Source organism: Pan troglodytes, chromosome 6, assembly GCF_028858775.2.
Source record: "Pan troglodytes isolate AG18354 chromosome 6, NHGRI_mPanTro3-v2.0_pri, whole genome shotgun sequence".
NCBI lineage: Eukaryota > Metazoa > Chordata > Mammalia > Primates > Hominidae > Pan > Pan troglodytes.
In genome coordinates, this window is record NC_072404.2 from 56954948 (window position 1) to 56972540 (window position 17593).

Sequence of the window (17593 nt, forward strand, 5' to 3'; positions counted from 1 at the left end):
GTACATGGAGAAGCCTGGGTTGGACCTGGACGTGGGACTCCTCTCATTCACAGTCCATGGCATGTGTAGCAAGGAAGTGACTGATCTGGACGTCGTCAGAGACCCTAAGAGTCTGAGTCACTCACCTCTCCCAAATGTCATCTCCCGGAGGATCTGCCTGGCTTAGGGAACCACTCTGGACCCTAATGCTGCCCTATTTGCTCTCCATTCACCAAACCCTGCAGCTGTAGCAGAACATCATCCAAGTCGCTGGTTAATTCAAGGTGCTCCCCCTCTTCAGTGTCACCAGAGACCTCCCTCCAGAAAGACAATGGCCCATTCGTCTCGCATGAGCCTCCTTAGCTGTCTGACATCGAGGCCATGTTCACCCGCTCATAAATGTCTACTGAGGGTCCACCACACACCAGGCATATGCTTATGACTGGGGACACCACGGGGAACAAGTCACGGTCCCAAGCTGGGGAGTCAGCCAAGTGGATGGCAAATACAAGCTGTGTGCTCAAGGCCATGGGACGTGGAGGGCCCTGGATCTGTCTCAACCTTGTCGCTTGTGGTCCCACCTCATATCCGTCTATCACTACCTTCTCCAAGGAGTACTACGAGATGAGTGACAACATGGGTGGCTGCTACAAAGACACAGAACTGGAAAGTCACAAACGTGAGCTACACCCAGAGTCCGGTTTCTTGAAAGAGCTCATCATGCCAGCAGGGGGGACGGGGCCACTGATGTGACAGACACCCAAGTCCCCAGCTTGTTAGGCTGCTGCCCACAACTAAACAGCGGAGCATGACTTATGACTTTGGAAAGAATTCTGGAACCCAGAAGAACAGGGAACAAACCAAGAGTATTTTTCCCTCTGCTACGGGGACAGACGCAACTGGGGAGGGTGCAGGTTCCTGTCCAGAAGTCACTGGCTGCATTTTGCTTTGGACAAAAAAGTATGAGGTCGGGGAAAGGATGTTGTTGTAGGAACAGAGTGTACGGTGGCCTTGTGTTCAAGGCAGACTTTTGACTTTCTGAAAGACTAAAGCATTCACAATAGGCCCCAAAAGACATAGGAACAAACACACAAAAGAAGCTGAAAGGTCTGGGGGGTGTGGCTATAAAGGAAACCTCCCTTCTGGCCTGAAGGCTGGGTGTGCGAAGGCTGGGGGTGTTTTACTTAAGAGCAGTCCCAGAGAGCAAAGGGGTGATCCGAACTCCCTCAGCTCCTTTGGGGGACAGAACAATGTGCCATTGAGTTACCAACCGCTGGCAAAACACAAAATGGTAATACCACTCATTGTTCTTGACCTTCACTGGAGGATGGACACTATAACATGAAAGGGAAACAGAGTGCTCCCACGGTATTCCAGAATATGAAGCTGGGTTATTCAGTTCACAGTGGAGGAAGTGGGAAAACTTCTGCCACATCTGAAAGAAAGTCTTGGCAGCTGGTTTGTGTATATGATCTGAAGTATGTTAAACTCTAAGATGGGTCCCTGGATACACAGAAACCCCACCTTGATGGCAACACCTTCTTCCTCCCTAAGGTTTTTATTCATCCCATACAAAGTTGTAGAGGGAAAGTGTCCCTGCTCTAAACCCAGATTTACTTCTTTGCTCTTCTTTTGCAGGCATCTCTGACATGCAGCTCAGCCTGGTCTGAGACTCAGTTTCCACAACTCAGATAACAACAGACATCATAACTAGCAAGGATGCCAGGATGGCTGTGAGGGTTAGATCTAACAAGTCATGGGGAGACATTTTATGCACAGCAAAGTAAGTGGGATATGTGTGTGTGTGTATTTTAAAGAGACATGGTTAAGAGACATTGGAAGACCAAACTGAGTGAAGGGAATTTAAAAAGACAGCCAGATAGCTAAGAGAAAAAAAATCTCAGATGCAGAAAAGCACCAAACACAGAGCGGGGAGGGGAGGGAAATGAGAGGGAGGGGCGGGGAGCAGGTGCTGAAGAATCCTCCCACCTTATCTTCATATTGTGTGTGGCCATTGCACCCATTTACAGAAAGCAGAAGCTCGGCCGCTCACTGTGTGATAAGTGGCAATGTCAGCCTCCAGCCCACATGGCTGCTCCTGCAGCCTCCCCTCTGCTGCCAGGGCCCTGGGCCCCTCAAGCCCCTCAAGGAGGCTCCATAAGACAGTGCTGTGCCATGCACCCCCATGTGCTCTGGCCCTCCTAAGGGCGGGTGGGCAGGTGCCTCCCTGGCCATTCCAGCAGCAGCAGCAGCAGCTCTGGTCTGCGAGGTGGCATGCAAACTGCAAACGGGCCTGCCTGTGCCCTTACTCCTACCTGTGCCCAGACAGACTGTCCCTGCCCGACCTCGCACTGAGGGAAATAAGGTCGTTCTCTAGCTCTGGCACTTGCACTTTTCATGGCCCATTTACAACTCTTTTTCTTAGTGAGGAGTAAATATTCCAAGTCCTCATCAAAGTTGCCATGACTTATTCCTTAAGTTCTGTCACAACCTTGAGGAAAGCAATTCTTTCGCTATTTGCGCACATTTTGAAATCATGCTTTTTTCACTGAGAAACTGTGTTAGTCCCTTCAGGCTGCCATAACAAAATACCATAGATTGGGAGGCTTATAAACAACAGACACTGATTTCTCACAGTTCTGGAGGCTGAAGTCCAAGATCATGGTGTGGACAGACTTGTGTCTGGAGGGCCGGCTTCCTGCTTCAGAGGGCGCCTTCTTGCTTTGCGCTCACATGGTGGAAGGGGCGGGGGAGCTCTCTGGGCTCTCTTTTATAAGGACACTAATCCCATCATGAGGTTCAACGCTCATGACCTCATCACTCCCCAAATATTATCATGTTTGGAGTTAGGATTCTGACATCTGAGTTTTGGAGGATGCCAACATTTAGAGCACAGCAGAGATGACCCACACATGTTTGGTAAATAAATCATGTACACATAAAGTAAGTTCATATAAATATTTACTGGTTTAATGAGCACAGTGTTAGACACTGGAGATGTGTCAGGGAACACAGAATTCCTGGCTTCCTGAGCTTAGTCTGGCAGGGTCTGAAAGAAACCTGAAACCAGGGAAGGGGGCAGAGTTACCAGAGGGTGGAGGTGGCCAGTGAGACTTCATGGATGCAGTGACTGCCAAGCAGGGTCTGGTGCAGTGAGGAGGTGAACGGGATGCTAGGGAGAGGCAGGTGAAAGGCTCTGCTGGGTGTGGGGAGAAGCAGGAGAGATGCAGCTGGCACAGTCAACTGTGACGTGAGGCCAGCAGAGGCTTTAAAGCATGACATGACCCTGTCTCTGTTTAGATACCTGTTGCTCTAGCGAAGGTGTAAAGAAGATTCTCCAGGGTAGAGGAGCATGAGCAGAAGCAGGGTCTAGTTAGGAAGCCAGTGCACCAGGAAACATCTCAGTGGGGCATGGGAGTGCTTGAGCCCAGGAGTGCAGGTGGGAGCAGAGGGAAATGGCTGGATTCTGGATACACTTCAAAGGAAAACAGGCAGGATTCCCTGACAGGTCGATGTGGTTGATGTGTACAAGAAGAGACACCATCAAGGTGCGTCTAAAGAGTCTGTCCTCATCATCTCATACTCTGGGTGGGCCCAGATGATCCTCCCCTCCTGAGCTCATGGTAAACTGAAGGACTCTCTCTACTTTGCTGAGCCTCAGCCGACCTGAGTCCTTCCTTCCGAACAAAGCACTCCAGGAGGCCAACTGGCTGAGGAGTGGCCATGAGACACACCCGGCAAAGATCAGAGCCCTCTAATTAGTGTGAAAAGTAATTTTTCAATGTCTCCAGGCATCATCCACTTTATCAGTAACCAATTCACCACCACCACAAGCCATGAGATAAGAAACAGAAGGCAGACTTCACTCCAGGAGAAGGACAGCAGGAAGAAGTCTGCAAAGATGAGTATTGCAATGACCTCAACACCACAGCTCACAGAGATGGGAAATAAGAATGCTCATTTTAATAAGCAAAAAATATCAGGCCTAAATGCAGAGAGGACACTTGAGTCTGGCATCCATTGGCCAAGTGGTCTGCAGCCCAGCTCTCAGGGCCTTCCCAGTACAGGGGCTGCCAGGACCTGCCTCCCCCTGGGTGTCCTCTCTGTGGAACAGGATCAAGAACACACCAGAGTGACTGATGATGATCAAATGGATACTTCAGTTCTTGATGAAACGTGTCTTTGGGAGTCTGGTCAGCATAGTTTTATCACTTCCTGTAATATTCTAGTTACCAGATCCAGGAAATGGAACCTCAAATAATAATGCTTTCCATTAAATGTCTAACATACACAGATCGTCCTCAGTCTTCACACAGTGTGAAATACTATCTTTTTATGTATACACTGTGCTGAGATATTAGAGTAATAAATACCAATTCATGCTTTCAAGTGCAAGGCCTTGTGCATAGCAGTTATTCAATATTCATTGAATACACAAGCAAATTTTTCATAGAAAAGTCTATTTTGGGTTATACTAATAACTGATCATAACACAGCCTCCATCATCACTTATTTTAATGGCCAACATCACTAGCAATTTCAGTCCCAATGCAATAATCTTGAGATCACGGAGAAACAGACTTCTCAAGTTGGAATTTTATAGAGTTGAACATAATAAATGCAATAATTCAAATAATAGTGAAAAAAGCAAGCTGGAATAACTTTAAAATATTTTTGAATTACTTGTCAATTACAATAAAAATGGATTTATAGTTGTATCTGCACAAAAGTAAGCATATAACTATATTGACTGAATAAATGAATATGTATTATATATTTGTGGATAATGAAAACTAAAATTAGATAACACAGATTAGTATACTTCCACAAGTTACTTATTTTTAATCACTTAAATGAAATACCAAAAAAGTTTTAAAAACCTGCTCTGTAACATGCCAAGTATTATACAAAGAAAGATGCCAGCAAGAATAATATAGAGTATTGTGTCAATCTTTAATAGGTAAACTGAGTCCCCTACACAAGGGTGTCTCGACAGTAATTGATTCTTCTTCTTCTTTTTTTTTTTTTTTTTTTTTTCTGAAATGGAGTTTCACTCTTTCGCCCAGGCTAGAGTGCAGCGGCATGATCTCGGCTCACTGCAACCCCCACCTTCCAGTTTCAAGTGATTCTCCCGCCTCAGCCTCCCAAGCAGCTGGGATTACAGGCATCCGCCACCATGCCCAGCTAATTTTTGTATTTTTAGTAGGGATGGGGTTTCACCATGTTGGCTGGGCTTATCTCAAACTCCTGACCTTGTGATCTGCCCACCTTGGCCTCCCAAAGTGCTGGGATTACAGGCATGAGCCACCATGCCCGGTGATTTTTCTTCTTCTTAAACAGAAGCTATCAGGACTGAAAGGGATGAGCAACTCTCTTCTCTAGAATCCTCAGAAGGTATGGAATAGTGAGTAGGGTGTTTGTAGTTTGTGGCTGAGAAGGGAAAATACCACCAACAGAGGAGAGGATGCTGGTATTGTTTAACAGAATGAACCTGCTGCAGCACCTTGGTGATTTTTTAATTGTACATTTGGTATTTGCAGCAACAGCAAATTCGATTTTTAAATATAATCTGCTACTTGGTTAACACAGAACCCCGGCTGGGGCCATGGACCCTTCATTCCCTCTGCCCAGCCCTCCCTGCTTTAGGCATGCTGGCTACTTCTGTCCCCCACTGCACTGTGGCCAGCTCTCATCTCCCACCTTTATGCAGAGCACACACCTAAGGACACAAGGCACAGAGAAGGGTGATCTCATACAAGCTCCCATTTCTACTGCTGGCCAAGCTGGGATCGGAACCCAGGCAAATGCCATGAGATCTATGTCTGACCACTACAGCAATCACTGGCCAGTGCTGTTCTTACTGTTCCCATTTTACAGAGGAAACTGAGGACTGGAGATGAGCAGAGGGATGCCCACCCAGGCATCTGTGTTGACAGCCCCTACTCACAATCTTAATCCTGGCTCAAGAGCAGAACAAGTGAGGAAACCATGAGCAAATAAGAGGAAAACAAACTCTCCTTCGGGATGGGTCGCTAAAGACTTGGTGTGTTAGTCAGTCTGTGTTGCTCTAAAGAAACACCTGAGACTGGGTAATTTACAAAGAAAAAGGGTTTAATTGGCTCATGGTTCCATAGACTGTACAGGAAGCATGATGCCAGCATCTGCTCACCTTCTGGTGAGGCCTCAGGAAGCTTTTACTCATGGTGAAAGGCAAAGGCGGATCAGGCATGTCACATGGTGAGAGAGGGAGCAAGGTCGGCGGGGCTGCCACACACTTTTAAACAATCAGATCTCAGGTAAACTACCAGAGAGAGAACTCACTCATCCCCATGGGGATGGCACCAAGCCATTCATGAGGGATCCATCTCCATGACCCAAACACTTCCCACCAGGCCCCACCTCCAACTGGGATCACATTTCAACATGAGATTTGGAGGGGACAAACATCCAAACCATATCACTCAGTATAGGAAGGGGGCTCCAACCCAAATGCAAGAGCAGCAAGCAAGAATTCCAGCAGCTGCCTAGGGTCCAGGACAAAGGGAGAGTTCACCGTCTCTACACGGCACGATGGTGAGAGGACAGTGTGGGCCCCAGGAGATGAAGCAGGAAGAAAATCCTGTGCAGAACAGACAATTCCTCTGTCCTCCCGGATGAGGGTTCCCTGGGTCCCAGTGAGAAGGAGTGGAAGCTACTGATGTGTTTTAACACATACCTTTAGGCCTAAGCTAACTTTATGGAAAACTGCATGTAATTATTATTCTACAGCACAGATGGATTCATTCTGAGGTAACTTTCCTACTGAAGAATCTCTTAGCAGATCTGTTGCCTTTGAGTAGTCAAAACTCAGAGCCAGCAGCTGAGGGAGGTAGTTTGCTATGAAGGGGTGGTTCTCAAAGTGGGGTTCACCAGAGCGGCAGCACTTAAGATGCAAATGTTCAGGCCCCATCCAGACCTACTGAATCAGCGCTCAGGTGGGGCCCAGGAAAATGTGTTTTAACAAGCCCTTTGGGTGATCTGATGCCCGCTCAAGTCTGAGAAATCCTGAGAGCATAAGGTGCCTTAATGTGTACAATCAATCATTCTGGTCTGAAGTTTCCACATAATAAAAGCTGCATTCACAGTACTGTGGGAAGAGCCATGGGGTCTGAGAAGAGCATTCGGTCACCTCCAGGCTCTAACACCTCTGGGAAAACCTCTTCAAAAAATACCTTTAGAAATAATAAACACACATGATCAAATTATGAATACATAATCAGGTGACAAATACTAACTATGGTTACAAATTTTAGAAAATTTTCAGATGAACTGGAGGATGGCTAAAATTATCCACCGTTAGGACCTGAAGAAGCAAATATTGAATTTTTTAAACTAGTTGACACAAAATAATATTTTAAAATATACAAATGTAGGCATTCTCATTTTCTTACAAACTAGTCATGTCCCTGAAAATGAACCTTTCCTCCTTGTTCAGGACACTGGTGTTAGTAACAGTTGCATATAAATAAGGATTCCCAAACAAACATCTTATCTTTATATGGAAGGAAGTTCATGAAGAAGGAATTGACGTTCTTCCCCAACAACGACGACAATACATTTTTGGGTTCCTTTCCCAGAAATTAGTAAATAACAAAATACCTTTCAGTTTAAAAAAGCATGTTCATAGCAAATGCTTAAATCTAATCCATATGCCACTCATATGCTTAAAAAGGAAGATGGTTTCCATGAGCCAATTTCTCCACGCATTCTGTGCCAAATAAAACAGATTTCAGCAAAAAGCTTTTACTGCCTCAGAGGAAACTCTGTTCATTCTACAGGGTATAAAGTACTATTTATTTTTCATTCAGAATTCCCAATTCTCTACTTACTGCACATTTTCCCACTCAAGCAGGCTTTATCCACTGTGGGTAAGCACATTAAATGCAGAAAAATACAACATCTCTTCTGGGTGGAAGAAATTTTTAAAATGCTGGTACAGTTCACCATCTACATTTTATCGCATTAAGAAAATACAATTCTTATTAAAAGAAAAAAGCTGACATAATATTGATCCTGGAAGTCATACTTTTTATTACTAACTAAAGAAATACCTATCCTAAGCCAAAGCAAAAAGATATTCCCAAGGGCATGTAGCTGGGAAAGGCCAATGCTATCAATATGGTCTGCATGTTATAAAAAAGTTCAGAATCTACATCCAAGCAAATTAATGACACACACTGCAGATAATCAGAAGAAATAGCTTTGTGTTTTCCATTTGCATCATCTTATCATGGATGCATACAACAAAAAGGTACCATTTGTGCCTAAATTTATTTTTATGAAAACACAGCTAATATATCATGAAGAACTCAAAATAAGTCAGTTACATTAGGATATATGTATATATTCCTTTTTTTTTTATTTTTTATTTTTGAGACAGAGTTTCTCTCTTGTCACCCAGGCTAGAGTGCAGTGGCGTGATCTTGGCTCACTGTAACCTCTGCCTCCTGGGTTCAAGCAATTCTCCTGCCTCAGCCTTCTGAGTAGCTGGGACTATAGGCGTGCACCACCATGCCCAGCTAATTTTGTATTTTTAGTAGAGACGGGATTTCACCATGTTGGCCATGGTTGGTCTTGAACTCCTGACCTCAGGTGATCCTCCTGCCTTGGCCTCCCAAAGCGCCAGGATTACAGGCGTGAGCTACTGCACCCGGCCTAGAAAATATTTAAGAGACGCAAAAATAAAAATATTTTCTTTGAAAATGTGTTGCACTACAGGCTTTTCAGATAGATTTTTAGGGATATGAAGGACTAAGGATGGAAGCAGGATGGTCTCTGAGACCCAGGGATAAAGAACACCCATGAAGGAACAGAGATGGATGACCAGAGGACCGATGTGCAAAAATAGATGGACAGACGGACATACCTGGACAGACCGACAAGCAGGCTGATAAGGAAATTACATGACATGTCAGGACCCCGCCATTTGGTATCTGCTGCTATAACTTTTAATCAAGATCCAGGGACCAAGCCTCACATTCAGGAGGCACAGACTTAGTTTTTAGGATATTTTGAGAGCAAATGAGCAAAAAGGGGCTTTGAACCTAAAGACTAGCAGGGGTGTGACACTCTCAAACTATGCAACTGGGCTAGGCCACATGACACATGCGGCAAGAGTTAGGAAATAAAGTTCTGCCACAGAATGAATGGACTCTGAATTTGCTTTCTGTAAATGTTGGTATTTGTGGCATGCTGCCTCCACAGGAAGCTGGGATGCAGTCAGTCAGAAAAATCTCAGTCCAGGGAAGAAGACCGCATCCTTATCTTTACAGCTGCATGGTGGATCTGACATATTAGGGTATGTGGGGAGCAGGACTGGGCTGCTGGGTATATCCTGACTGCCTTGGGGAACTCAGCTTCTCAGAGTTAAAATCATGAGCCCTTCCTGGCATCTTGCCTTTACTTTTAAATAAAGCTTAAATACTTGCCCTCAACACTCCAGTCGCTACAGCCACAAACATGAAGGATTACTGTGTTCCCAGGGAGCTTTGGAACAATCAACTGTGTCACTGAAAAGATGCTTTGGTTGTGAGAACAGCCCACTGCCCTACCTTTTCCGATGCCTTGTCTTGCACAGGTGGCCCTGAACCTGGAGGAGGAGGGGCTCGGCGCTTCTTCATCTCCGACTTCATGGACACCCCTGAGATGCTGCCCAGCGAGAGGGATGGACCCAGCGTAAGAGAACGTGAGTGCATGGATGGGGAGTTGGGGGTTGTTAAACAGCCCTGTTGGGGAAGAGACAAACAGAAAACCAAATCAGTATGAGATGACTTCTCCCCGTATGAATGCTCACGTGAAGACAAAGTTCCAATCCATTCACCTGAGCTTGAACGGCGCTGTTTCTACAGTCAGCTTGAATGGTCTGAGCAAGCCCTGCCTGTAGCTTTCCAGGGAAAACTGGAGAAGATGCTGCAGGACAGACTCATGCGGTGAGGCTCCCTTTCTTAATCATGAAGGCGATGGCAGACTCTTTAAGCCATTAAGAGAACACTTAGCAGCTAGAATCATTTAAACTTCTTGACCAACCTGCAGGTATGAATTGGCCTCCTTAAAACTTTAACCCATTGTCAGAATGAGCTCTTAGACACTGAAAAGAGGAAGGAACTGATCAAGAAATACATCTTCATGGGGAAGACACCAACAGTCTTGGTATCTTGGGAAGTACTCCACTTGTTGCCAGGAGGGGGCTTATGTTTCTTCTAATTTTCAGAAGTTATGAAAACTGACAATGTGGTATAAGCAGTATGCTGTGAAGACTGTCTAGGACTATCAGTACCATACTTAGTGACAGATACCCAATAAGCTGAAAGAAATACAAGCCAACACACTAACTAATTGCTCTCAAGGGACAATTTCTACACCAGGCGGAGCAGGCTACAGGACACACAAACTTTTTGAATCTTTTTTCTCCCTAAGGTCTGCTTAATAGAATCATGTAAGTGCTAGTGCAGAAAGCATTTGGGGAACCAGCAGAACCAGCACTCTAACTTCAAACTGAAAACAAGATGGTACCATGCTGTGTCCTGGTGCCTCTTCTCTCCTAGCCCTGGCAGATCTTCCACAGCACCTGTTACCATGGACACAGTCAACACTGAGAGCCAATGCAGTATAGGGGTTAAGCCCACAGACCTTGGAGACACTGCCTGGGTTTGATTCCTTCTTTTGACCTTAGACGAGGTATTTTTTGGTGTCAGGAGTAAGATACAAACCTTGGGCAAATTTTTAATTTCTCCCTACCCCAGTTTATCTCCTGTAAAACTGGGGTAAATAATAGTTCCTGCATTACAAAGCTATCATGTGAATCAAATGAGCGACTGGATGTAAAAGAGCTTGAAAGAGTTCTTGGCACATTGGCTGGGTGTGGTCATGCGCACCTTTAGTCCTAGCTACTTGGGATGCTAAGGTGGGAGGATCTCTTGAGCCTGAGTTTGAGGCTGTAGTGAGCCATGCTGGTGTCATTGGAAGACAGAGTGAGATCTCACTTCTTTAAAAAAAAAAAAAAAAAAAAAAAGGAGTTCTTGGCACAAAGTAAGTACCCAATATGTGTTAGCTATTATGATTATTACACTTGCTTGTTTGTATCTTTGTCTCCCATTAAGATGTGAACTCAATGAAGACAGTAATTATCACTGACTTTTACTGAAAACTGTATGTAATCCCAGCTCCAAACAGTTCCTGGTAGGTGGAGGGCCCTTCAGTCAACCTTCCTGAGACAATGAATAGACAGATGACCCTCTGGGTCACTATGCTTTCATATTTTACATAATAAGCTTGTGGGTAAGATTTCATTTGAACAACTAGTTCTCCATATTTAAAATGAAGATATAAAGGAAATCCATCATATTAAACAATAGCCCAGTATTATTTGTGCTCAGACACAAATGCTGTTGCTCTACCAGTTATACTATCATTTGTTTTCCTGAAAAAAAATTGAGTCACAAATTTTCTTGTGCTTAAATATTAAAGCCAAAGGACAAAGCACTCCATGAAGGCTGCTTTTTACGCCATTAGTGCTTCCCTGCAGACAATGAACACCAACGATGCCCGATGCTTTGGCTATCAGGTACGGAGTTCCCATAGGAAACAGGTGACGGTGATATAACAGAAAAGAAACTAACACCCAGAACACTTGTCAATGCCTATTTAGGCTCCTACAGAAAAATGTAAATTGCTCCCTTGAGTCCTTGAGTTCTGCAGCCATCATAGTCATTACTAAGCAAATAAGCCACGCAAAATAAACTCTGCCTTACATCCACCTCCATGGCAACAGGGAGGACTCAGGGAGACGCAACTCAAGATTTATTTAACCCTACAGGATCTAGAAGACTAAATGAAGCACAGGAAGCAAACCAGAGAAGGGATTTTGCTATTCACAGTTCTGGAGCTGGAAAGGTGTTTTGCTGGATGGCTGGTTTGTACAAACACCCCCAGATCCAGGGGGAATGCAAACCCCATCTTTCCTCATCAGTAGTCACTTAGTATATGGCCAGAGCATGGACACTGGGACCTTCCACACTGTTCTGTTTCCTCATTCATAACATCTGCTGACAGTGACTGCACATGCACACACTCACGCACATGTGCACACACTCACAGACGTGCACTCACACATGTGAACACATGTTTTGGAGGATGCTTAAAGCTGTGGTAGTCAAAGAACTACACACCTGTACCCATGCCACCTGCTATCTCTAAAGCACACATGCCCCATCTGACATCCCAGAAACACGATGTCCATGGCAGTGCATTCCACAACCACATATCTAATTGCTTGTCTTCACTCCACCCTGTCTAGACATGGAACTCCCAGTTCCTCTTGTCCTCAGTCCTCACCACAACTATGCCTGCCTGACTGATCACTCAATACTGCTGTGAATCCACCTCTGTCCTGTAAGTGCCCTGAGCACTTAAGGAAGGTCTGTGCAGAATACTCCCTTAAAAGAACTTTACAGCCCCCTTCCATTTCATATTGATTTCAGGTTTTAATTCATAATTTTTTTTTTGCTGTCATAAGCATCCTGGACATTTTGCATTATCTACTTTTTAAGGTAAGGAATGGGAATAGACCCCATATAGTAGGTACATCCCCATCTTTAAAATGGGGAAAAATCCATTTCCTTCAAAGTTGTTACAAGCATTAAATGAGGTAATTTAGATAAAGCACATTAGAAGTGTCTAATATATGTGGTTTCCTTCTTCTCTGATACCTATTTTGGGTGGCCATGACCTCATGAGGGCCACACTGAGATGACCTTGAATGGCAGAAAGTCAGAAGGCGGAAGTGCACCCCATCTCAGTCCTCCTAGAAGTTCTGATATTGATTATCTTCAGACAATGGGCTCCTCATGAGGCCTTCATCTGTGACTCTGGAACTTAACTGAATTTCAATAGAACAGATGATTTTTCTCCCCTAATTTGCTCTACACAATTAACAAATATCTCTTCCCACCTCCCACAATGCTCCCAAGGAGGTCGATTACAGGGTCCAGTGGTCCTGAGCCACCAGACCCTCTTCTCAGTTCTGCTACTCAACAGTGTTTCTCAACCTTCAACCCATGGGAAGCCAAAAACTTTATGTTGTCCAGAGAATACTTGTGTTTCATTTCTATCTTCTTTCCCTACTTTTGGAATTTCTGCGCAGAATTTAGAAAGCAATCCACAGAATAATGTGGGAGGAAAACATTGTGAAGTATTGAGTCCTTTAAAGTCCTGACTCATATCAATACGAAGTCAAAGGGAAAACCAAGAGCTTAATGCATGCAGTCTGGAGTCAAAACAGCTTGGCCCCCGCTATTATCCCAGTTTCCTTGGTTGTCTCCTGCTACAAAGTGGCAAAGTTCATGAGGGACAGGCCACTGCTTGCCTGCAAGAGAGGTTTGGTTTCCTGTCCAAGCTTGTCAATATATACATGTTTTTAATATCAAGTTCTTTTTTTGTAGGGAAGTGAGTCATAGCTCAACCAAAGGTTGGCACCAAAATCCACAGATGTTGGCAGTCATGATCTTATCAAATTTTCTCAGGAGTTGCAAGTGCAACCAGAGAAATCATTAAGAAAAAGCAATGAATAACAGAAAAGAAAACTAAGCAAACAGAACCTTCTGTCTCAGGCTTCATGGGACTTAGGTTGGTGGGATTTAAACTTCCTCCAGGCCAGCTGCTGTCATTCAATGGATAGTCGAATTCAATGGCGCCCACCAAAGACAATGCAAAACTCTCTGTGTCCATGTCACCACACCACTGATAGCCAATTAACTCATTACATTCAGTATAAAACGTCAGTGATTTGACCCTCATACACACATCTGGGGAGAGAAGACAGGAAGAGGAAGCTAACCGTTTCCAGATCTGAGTGCCGGCTCAAAATAAAACCAGTATCATCTGCCACAAGTGCTTTTGACATGGGTCCTAATTTTAAATTTACACACACACAAACATTTATGTATGCACGGCTGTGTGTGTGCGTATATATATATGTACATATTTTATTGTTTCTGTTTAAAATGTACTCATCTCAGCAAAGCTTATTTTCCTTTTATTTGACTTTCATTGTGACGACAAAACACTACTCCACTGACAGGGACAAGGAGCTATGCAGAGCTAGCACCAGGCAGCAGGGGCACGGCTCTGACAGCACAAGTGCCCCATAGAACCTGATAGGGCCCTGAGAGTGCAGGGTGTCCCTGGAATACTTTTAGGGCTCACAGGTACCGCAGAGAACACGTTGTCTCCCTCGCTCATTGACTTATAATTGATCAGAGATCAGTACCAGACAAGAAGCTGAGCATGTTCAACGTAAACACCCCTATTTAGAGTCAGCACAGACTGCCATGGTCCATTTCCCTTTGCCAAAATTCTTGAAGAGATCCTCACAGAGCTGCCTCACGAGCACACCCATCACACAGCCTAAGATGGAACAATCTGTTCATACAACAAAAAGGGGCTTGGTGGACTTCAACCCCTTACTGTACTGCACAATACACTTCCAGGGACAAACAGGAGATGCTGTACCTAAAATCTTTCTGTTTAAATCGATTTTTTTTTTTTTTTTTAAAAAGAGATGGTCATTTTGTTTCCATTTCTCAAAGGTGTCCATCCTACAAATACAATTATACCTTGACTCATTTAATCAAGTCTACCAAAAGCCTGAGTAGATCTTTTGACATGGCTATTGAGGAATTCAGATGTTGATTTCTGTTTCAAGGTTAAGGGAATATGTTTTGGTTACAGTAAGTATACTCTGAGCTGGCAATCAACAATCCTCTCAGCAGAGGCTCTTCTAAATGGGATCAGATCCTCTTAGAATGACATGATGTTTGCTGTTTTGATGGTGAGAAAAACTGAGGCCCAGACAGAGCTACTCAAGATGGCTCTGTGCCCTAGTGATATAATAAATTAGAAAAACTGAGGCCCAGACAGAGCTACTCAGGATGGCTCAGCTCCCTAGTGATAGAATAAACTAGAAAGATGAAACTAGAAATATGTTCCTGTTGCTGCCTGCAGCCTCCTCTCCTTAGACGATGCTGCCCCCTTTTGAAAGGCTTTACAACTTTTTTTTTTTTTTAAGGCTTTGTTAAAGAATCGAGTGGGAGGGAAGATTCCAGAACCTGTTATCCACACTGGCTTTTCTTCAGATACAGGTGTTGACAGGACTCAAGGCAGAACAATGTGACATAAACCAGATGAGGCGAACGGGCACTCCCTGGGGTCTGTTGGGCAGAGCAGCTCAGGTCTGTCAGAGCTCCTGGTGAGGTGAGAATGGGGAGAATGCTGCTTCTCATCTGTGGTGGCTGGCACAGTCTTGGGTAAGGGCAAGGCCAACTTTCCTTCCCAAGAGGGTGTTCTCTGTCTTTGTCTTTGCATTTCCTTATCCTCAGGGCACAGCCTTCCTGACAGACACTCCTTAAGCTGAATCCCTGAGCCAAATCCTGAGCTGTCTTCTGGCATCCCGGAAATCCTGCACTGATTCCGAGGAAGCGGCAAAGAAAGAACCATGAAGCATGCCAGCTTCATGTGAACTGATCACCATGAATGGGCAGGACAATGGAACTTAGGAATCTCATTTCTACAGGGTGAGGCGAGTAGGAAACGATAGCTCTTTTTTGGCCAAGTGCCCCCATGGAATGCCTGGGGGATGGCATTTTAAGTATTTAGAAGAAGAAAAGTGGCAGAAGCTACTTGGTCTGGATGCATACTTCAGCCAACAAAATACCGTGTCACACAAGCTCTCTGATGGTTTCTCGCCTGGCAAGACATTTTCTTAAAATGAGCAAACAAAGAGTATCCAACTGGTATTTGATTTTTTTTTTTTTTTTGAGACAGAATCTGTCACCCAGGCCGGAGTGCAATGGTGTGGTCTGGGCTCACTGCAACCTCTGCCTCCCTGGTTCAAGGGATTCTCCTGCCTCAGCCTCCTGAGTAACTGGGATTACAGGAGCGTGCCACCACGCCTGGCTAATTTTTGTATTTTTACTAGAGACAGGGTTTTGCCATCTTGGAAAGGCTGGTCTCGAACTGCTGAACTCAAGTGATCCACCCGCCTCGGCCTCCCAAAGTGCTGGGATTGCAGGCATGAGCTACAGCGCCCGAGCTGGTATTTTATTTTCCCTTAACATAACTGGAAGACATGATTGAAGGTGAGCTATCAGACAGTATTTCAGTCTTATGAAGCAGGACCATCTGCCAGGCATTTGAATGTTTAGAATGCCTAACAATGACAATTTCAGAAAGGCAGAAGTTTCTGAAAAGCTTGTAAATTAAAAGGAAATGAGCCCCGGGGTGCTTCAAAGATGGATGACATGCGATGTGTGTCCTCAGGCAGGCAGGATCCTGTGACAGTGGCCACAGCAGACCGCAGAAGCTCATTTCCAGCCAAGCCAGGGGGAGGGAGAGATGCAGTGCATGGTGCAAACTTCATCAGGGCAGGCGGAGGAGGAAAAGTAAGAGGAAGGGCATCAAAGGGGAAGGATAAGGCAAGAGAATGTTATGAAAAGTTAAGTCATAATGTGCAGCATAGTGACTGACCAGAATTAAAAAGCAAGGAGTGGGGGCTTGGCAGCAGCAGAGAAGAGCATCAGGGAAAGGATGTTCACAGGGCATGCCTCAATCTGCATGCGTGTGTGTGTGTTTGTGTGTGTGTGTGTGTGTCTGTGTGACTGCTTGCAGTCAGATGCGAGATTTCAGCTGAGGCAAACTCAATTAGATACAGTTTCAGGGAAAAATGAGGTTACAACTTATAAAAATAATACAATCCTAATGAAAAAGGGAAGGTTTTTCCCTCTCAAATGCGCATGTAAAATTTCCCATAATTTATGTGGTGACACATTTTGAATAACTGACTTATAAGTTCAGTTTTCTATACTTCATCAAGAGTGATACTTTATGTGTAGCCCTCCTCCAGATAAATGGATTTCTCCAAACGAAACCAAGTATTTCGTGTTAAGTGGGCATTCTGTTAATGAGCATTTTAATAATACCACGGACTAGATCAGGAAAGGAATGAGAAACTCAGCTGTAGATGTGCATGGGGCAGGTCTGGGTGCCGACTGAAAGGGCACCACTACAGGACACAGAAACAAAACAAAAAAGGGAACAATTCCTGTGCAATAAATATGATTGTTTCTAAAACGTGTACCAAATCAGGAAGGCTCCCCTGTAACTCCAGGTAACTGAGTCATGAGTGGAGGAAAAAAGCTGATCAGATTTCTTCCTTGGCAAAACTTCTTTTCAAGAAAAGTAGGATTTATTTTTTAAGAAGCAGGAAAAGTAGCTGTGTGGTTCAAGAGCCTCTCTTCTGGGGGAGCAGACTAATTCTCTGATGCACTGTTTATAATGTTGCCCTCTCTAATCTTCTAAGGGACTTACCATTCATCACTACCTATATGTAGCATGCTATAGAAGAGGGTTAAGAGGGTGGCCACATAATTTATTATCCAAAATAGAACTATTTTTCAAGTGATCTAAAGTAAGCCTAATGGGAAAGAATGCAGTGACATCAGCATTGTTGGGACTGTCCCAGACTAGCAGAGTGTGGTCTCTCCACCTGGGCGGCATGTGAGCTGACACCTGCCAGGTGCAA

General features: G+C 44.5%; 1 protein-coding gene across 18 annotated transcripts in view; it reads right to left on the reverse strand.

Moving 5' to 3' along the window:
- Positions 1-17593, reverse strand: part of COBL (cordon-bleu WH2 repeat protein) — a 299997-nt gene that overhangs the window by 110280 nt on the left and 172124 nt on the right. For all 18 annotated transcript variants that reach the window (XM_003318428.7, XM_519099.8, XM_003318429.7 and 15 more), the window contains one exon: positions 9570-9743. In XM_003318428.7, the coding sequence (XP_003318476.2) occupies positions 9570-9743 (174 nt within the window). The remainder of the gene's footprint in view (positions 1-9569; positions 9744-17593) is intronic.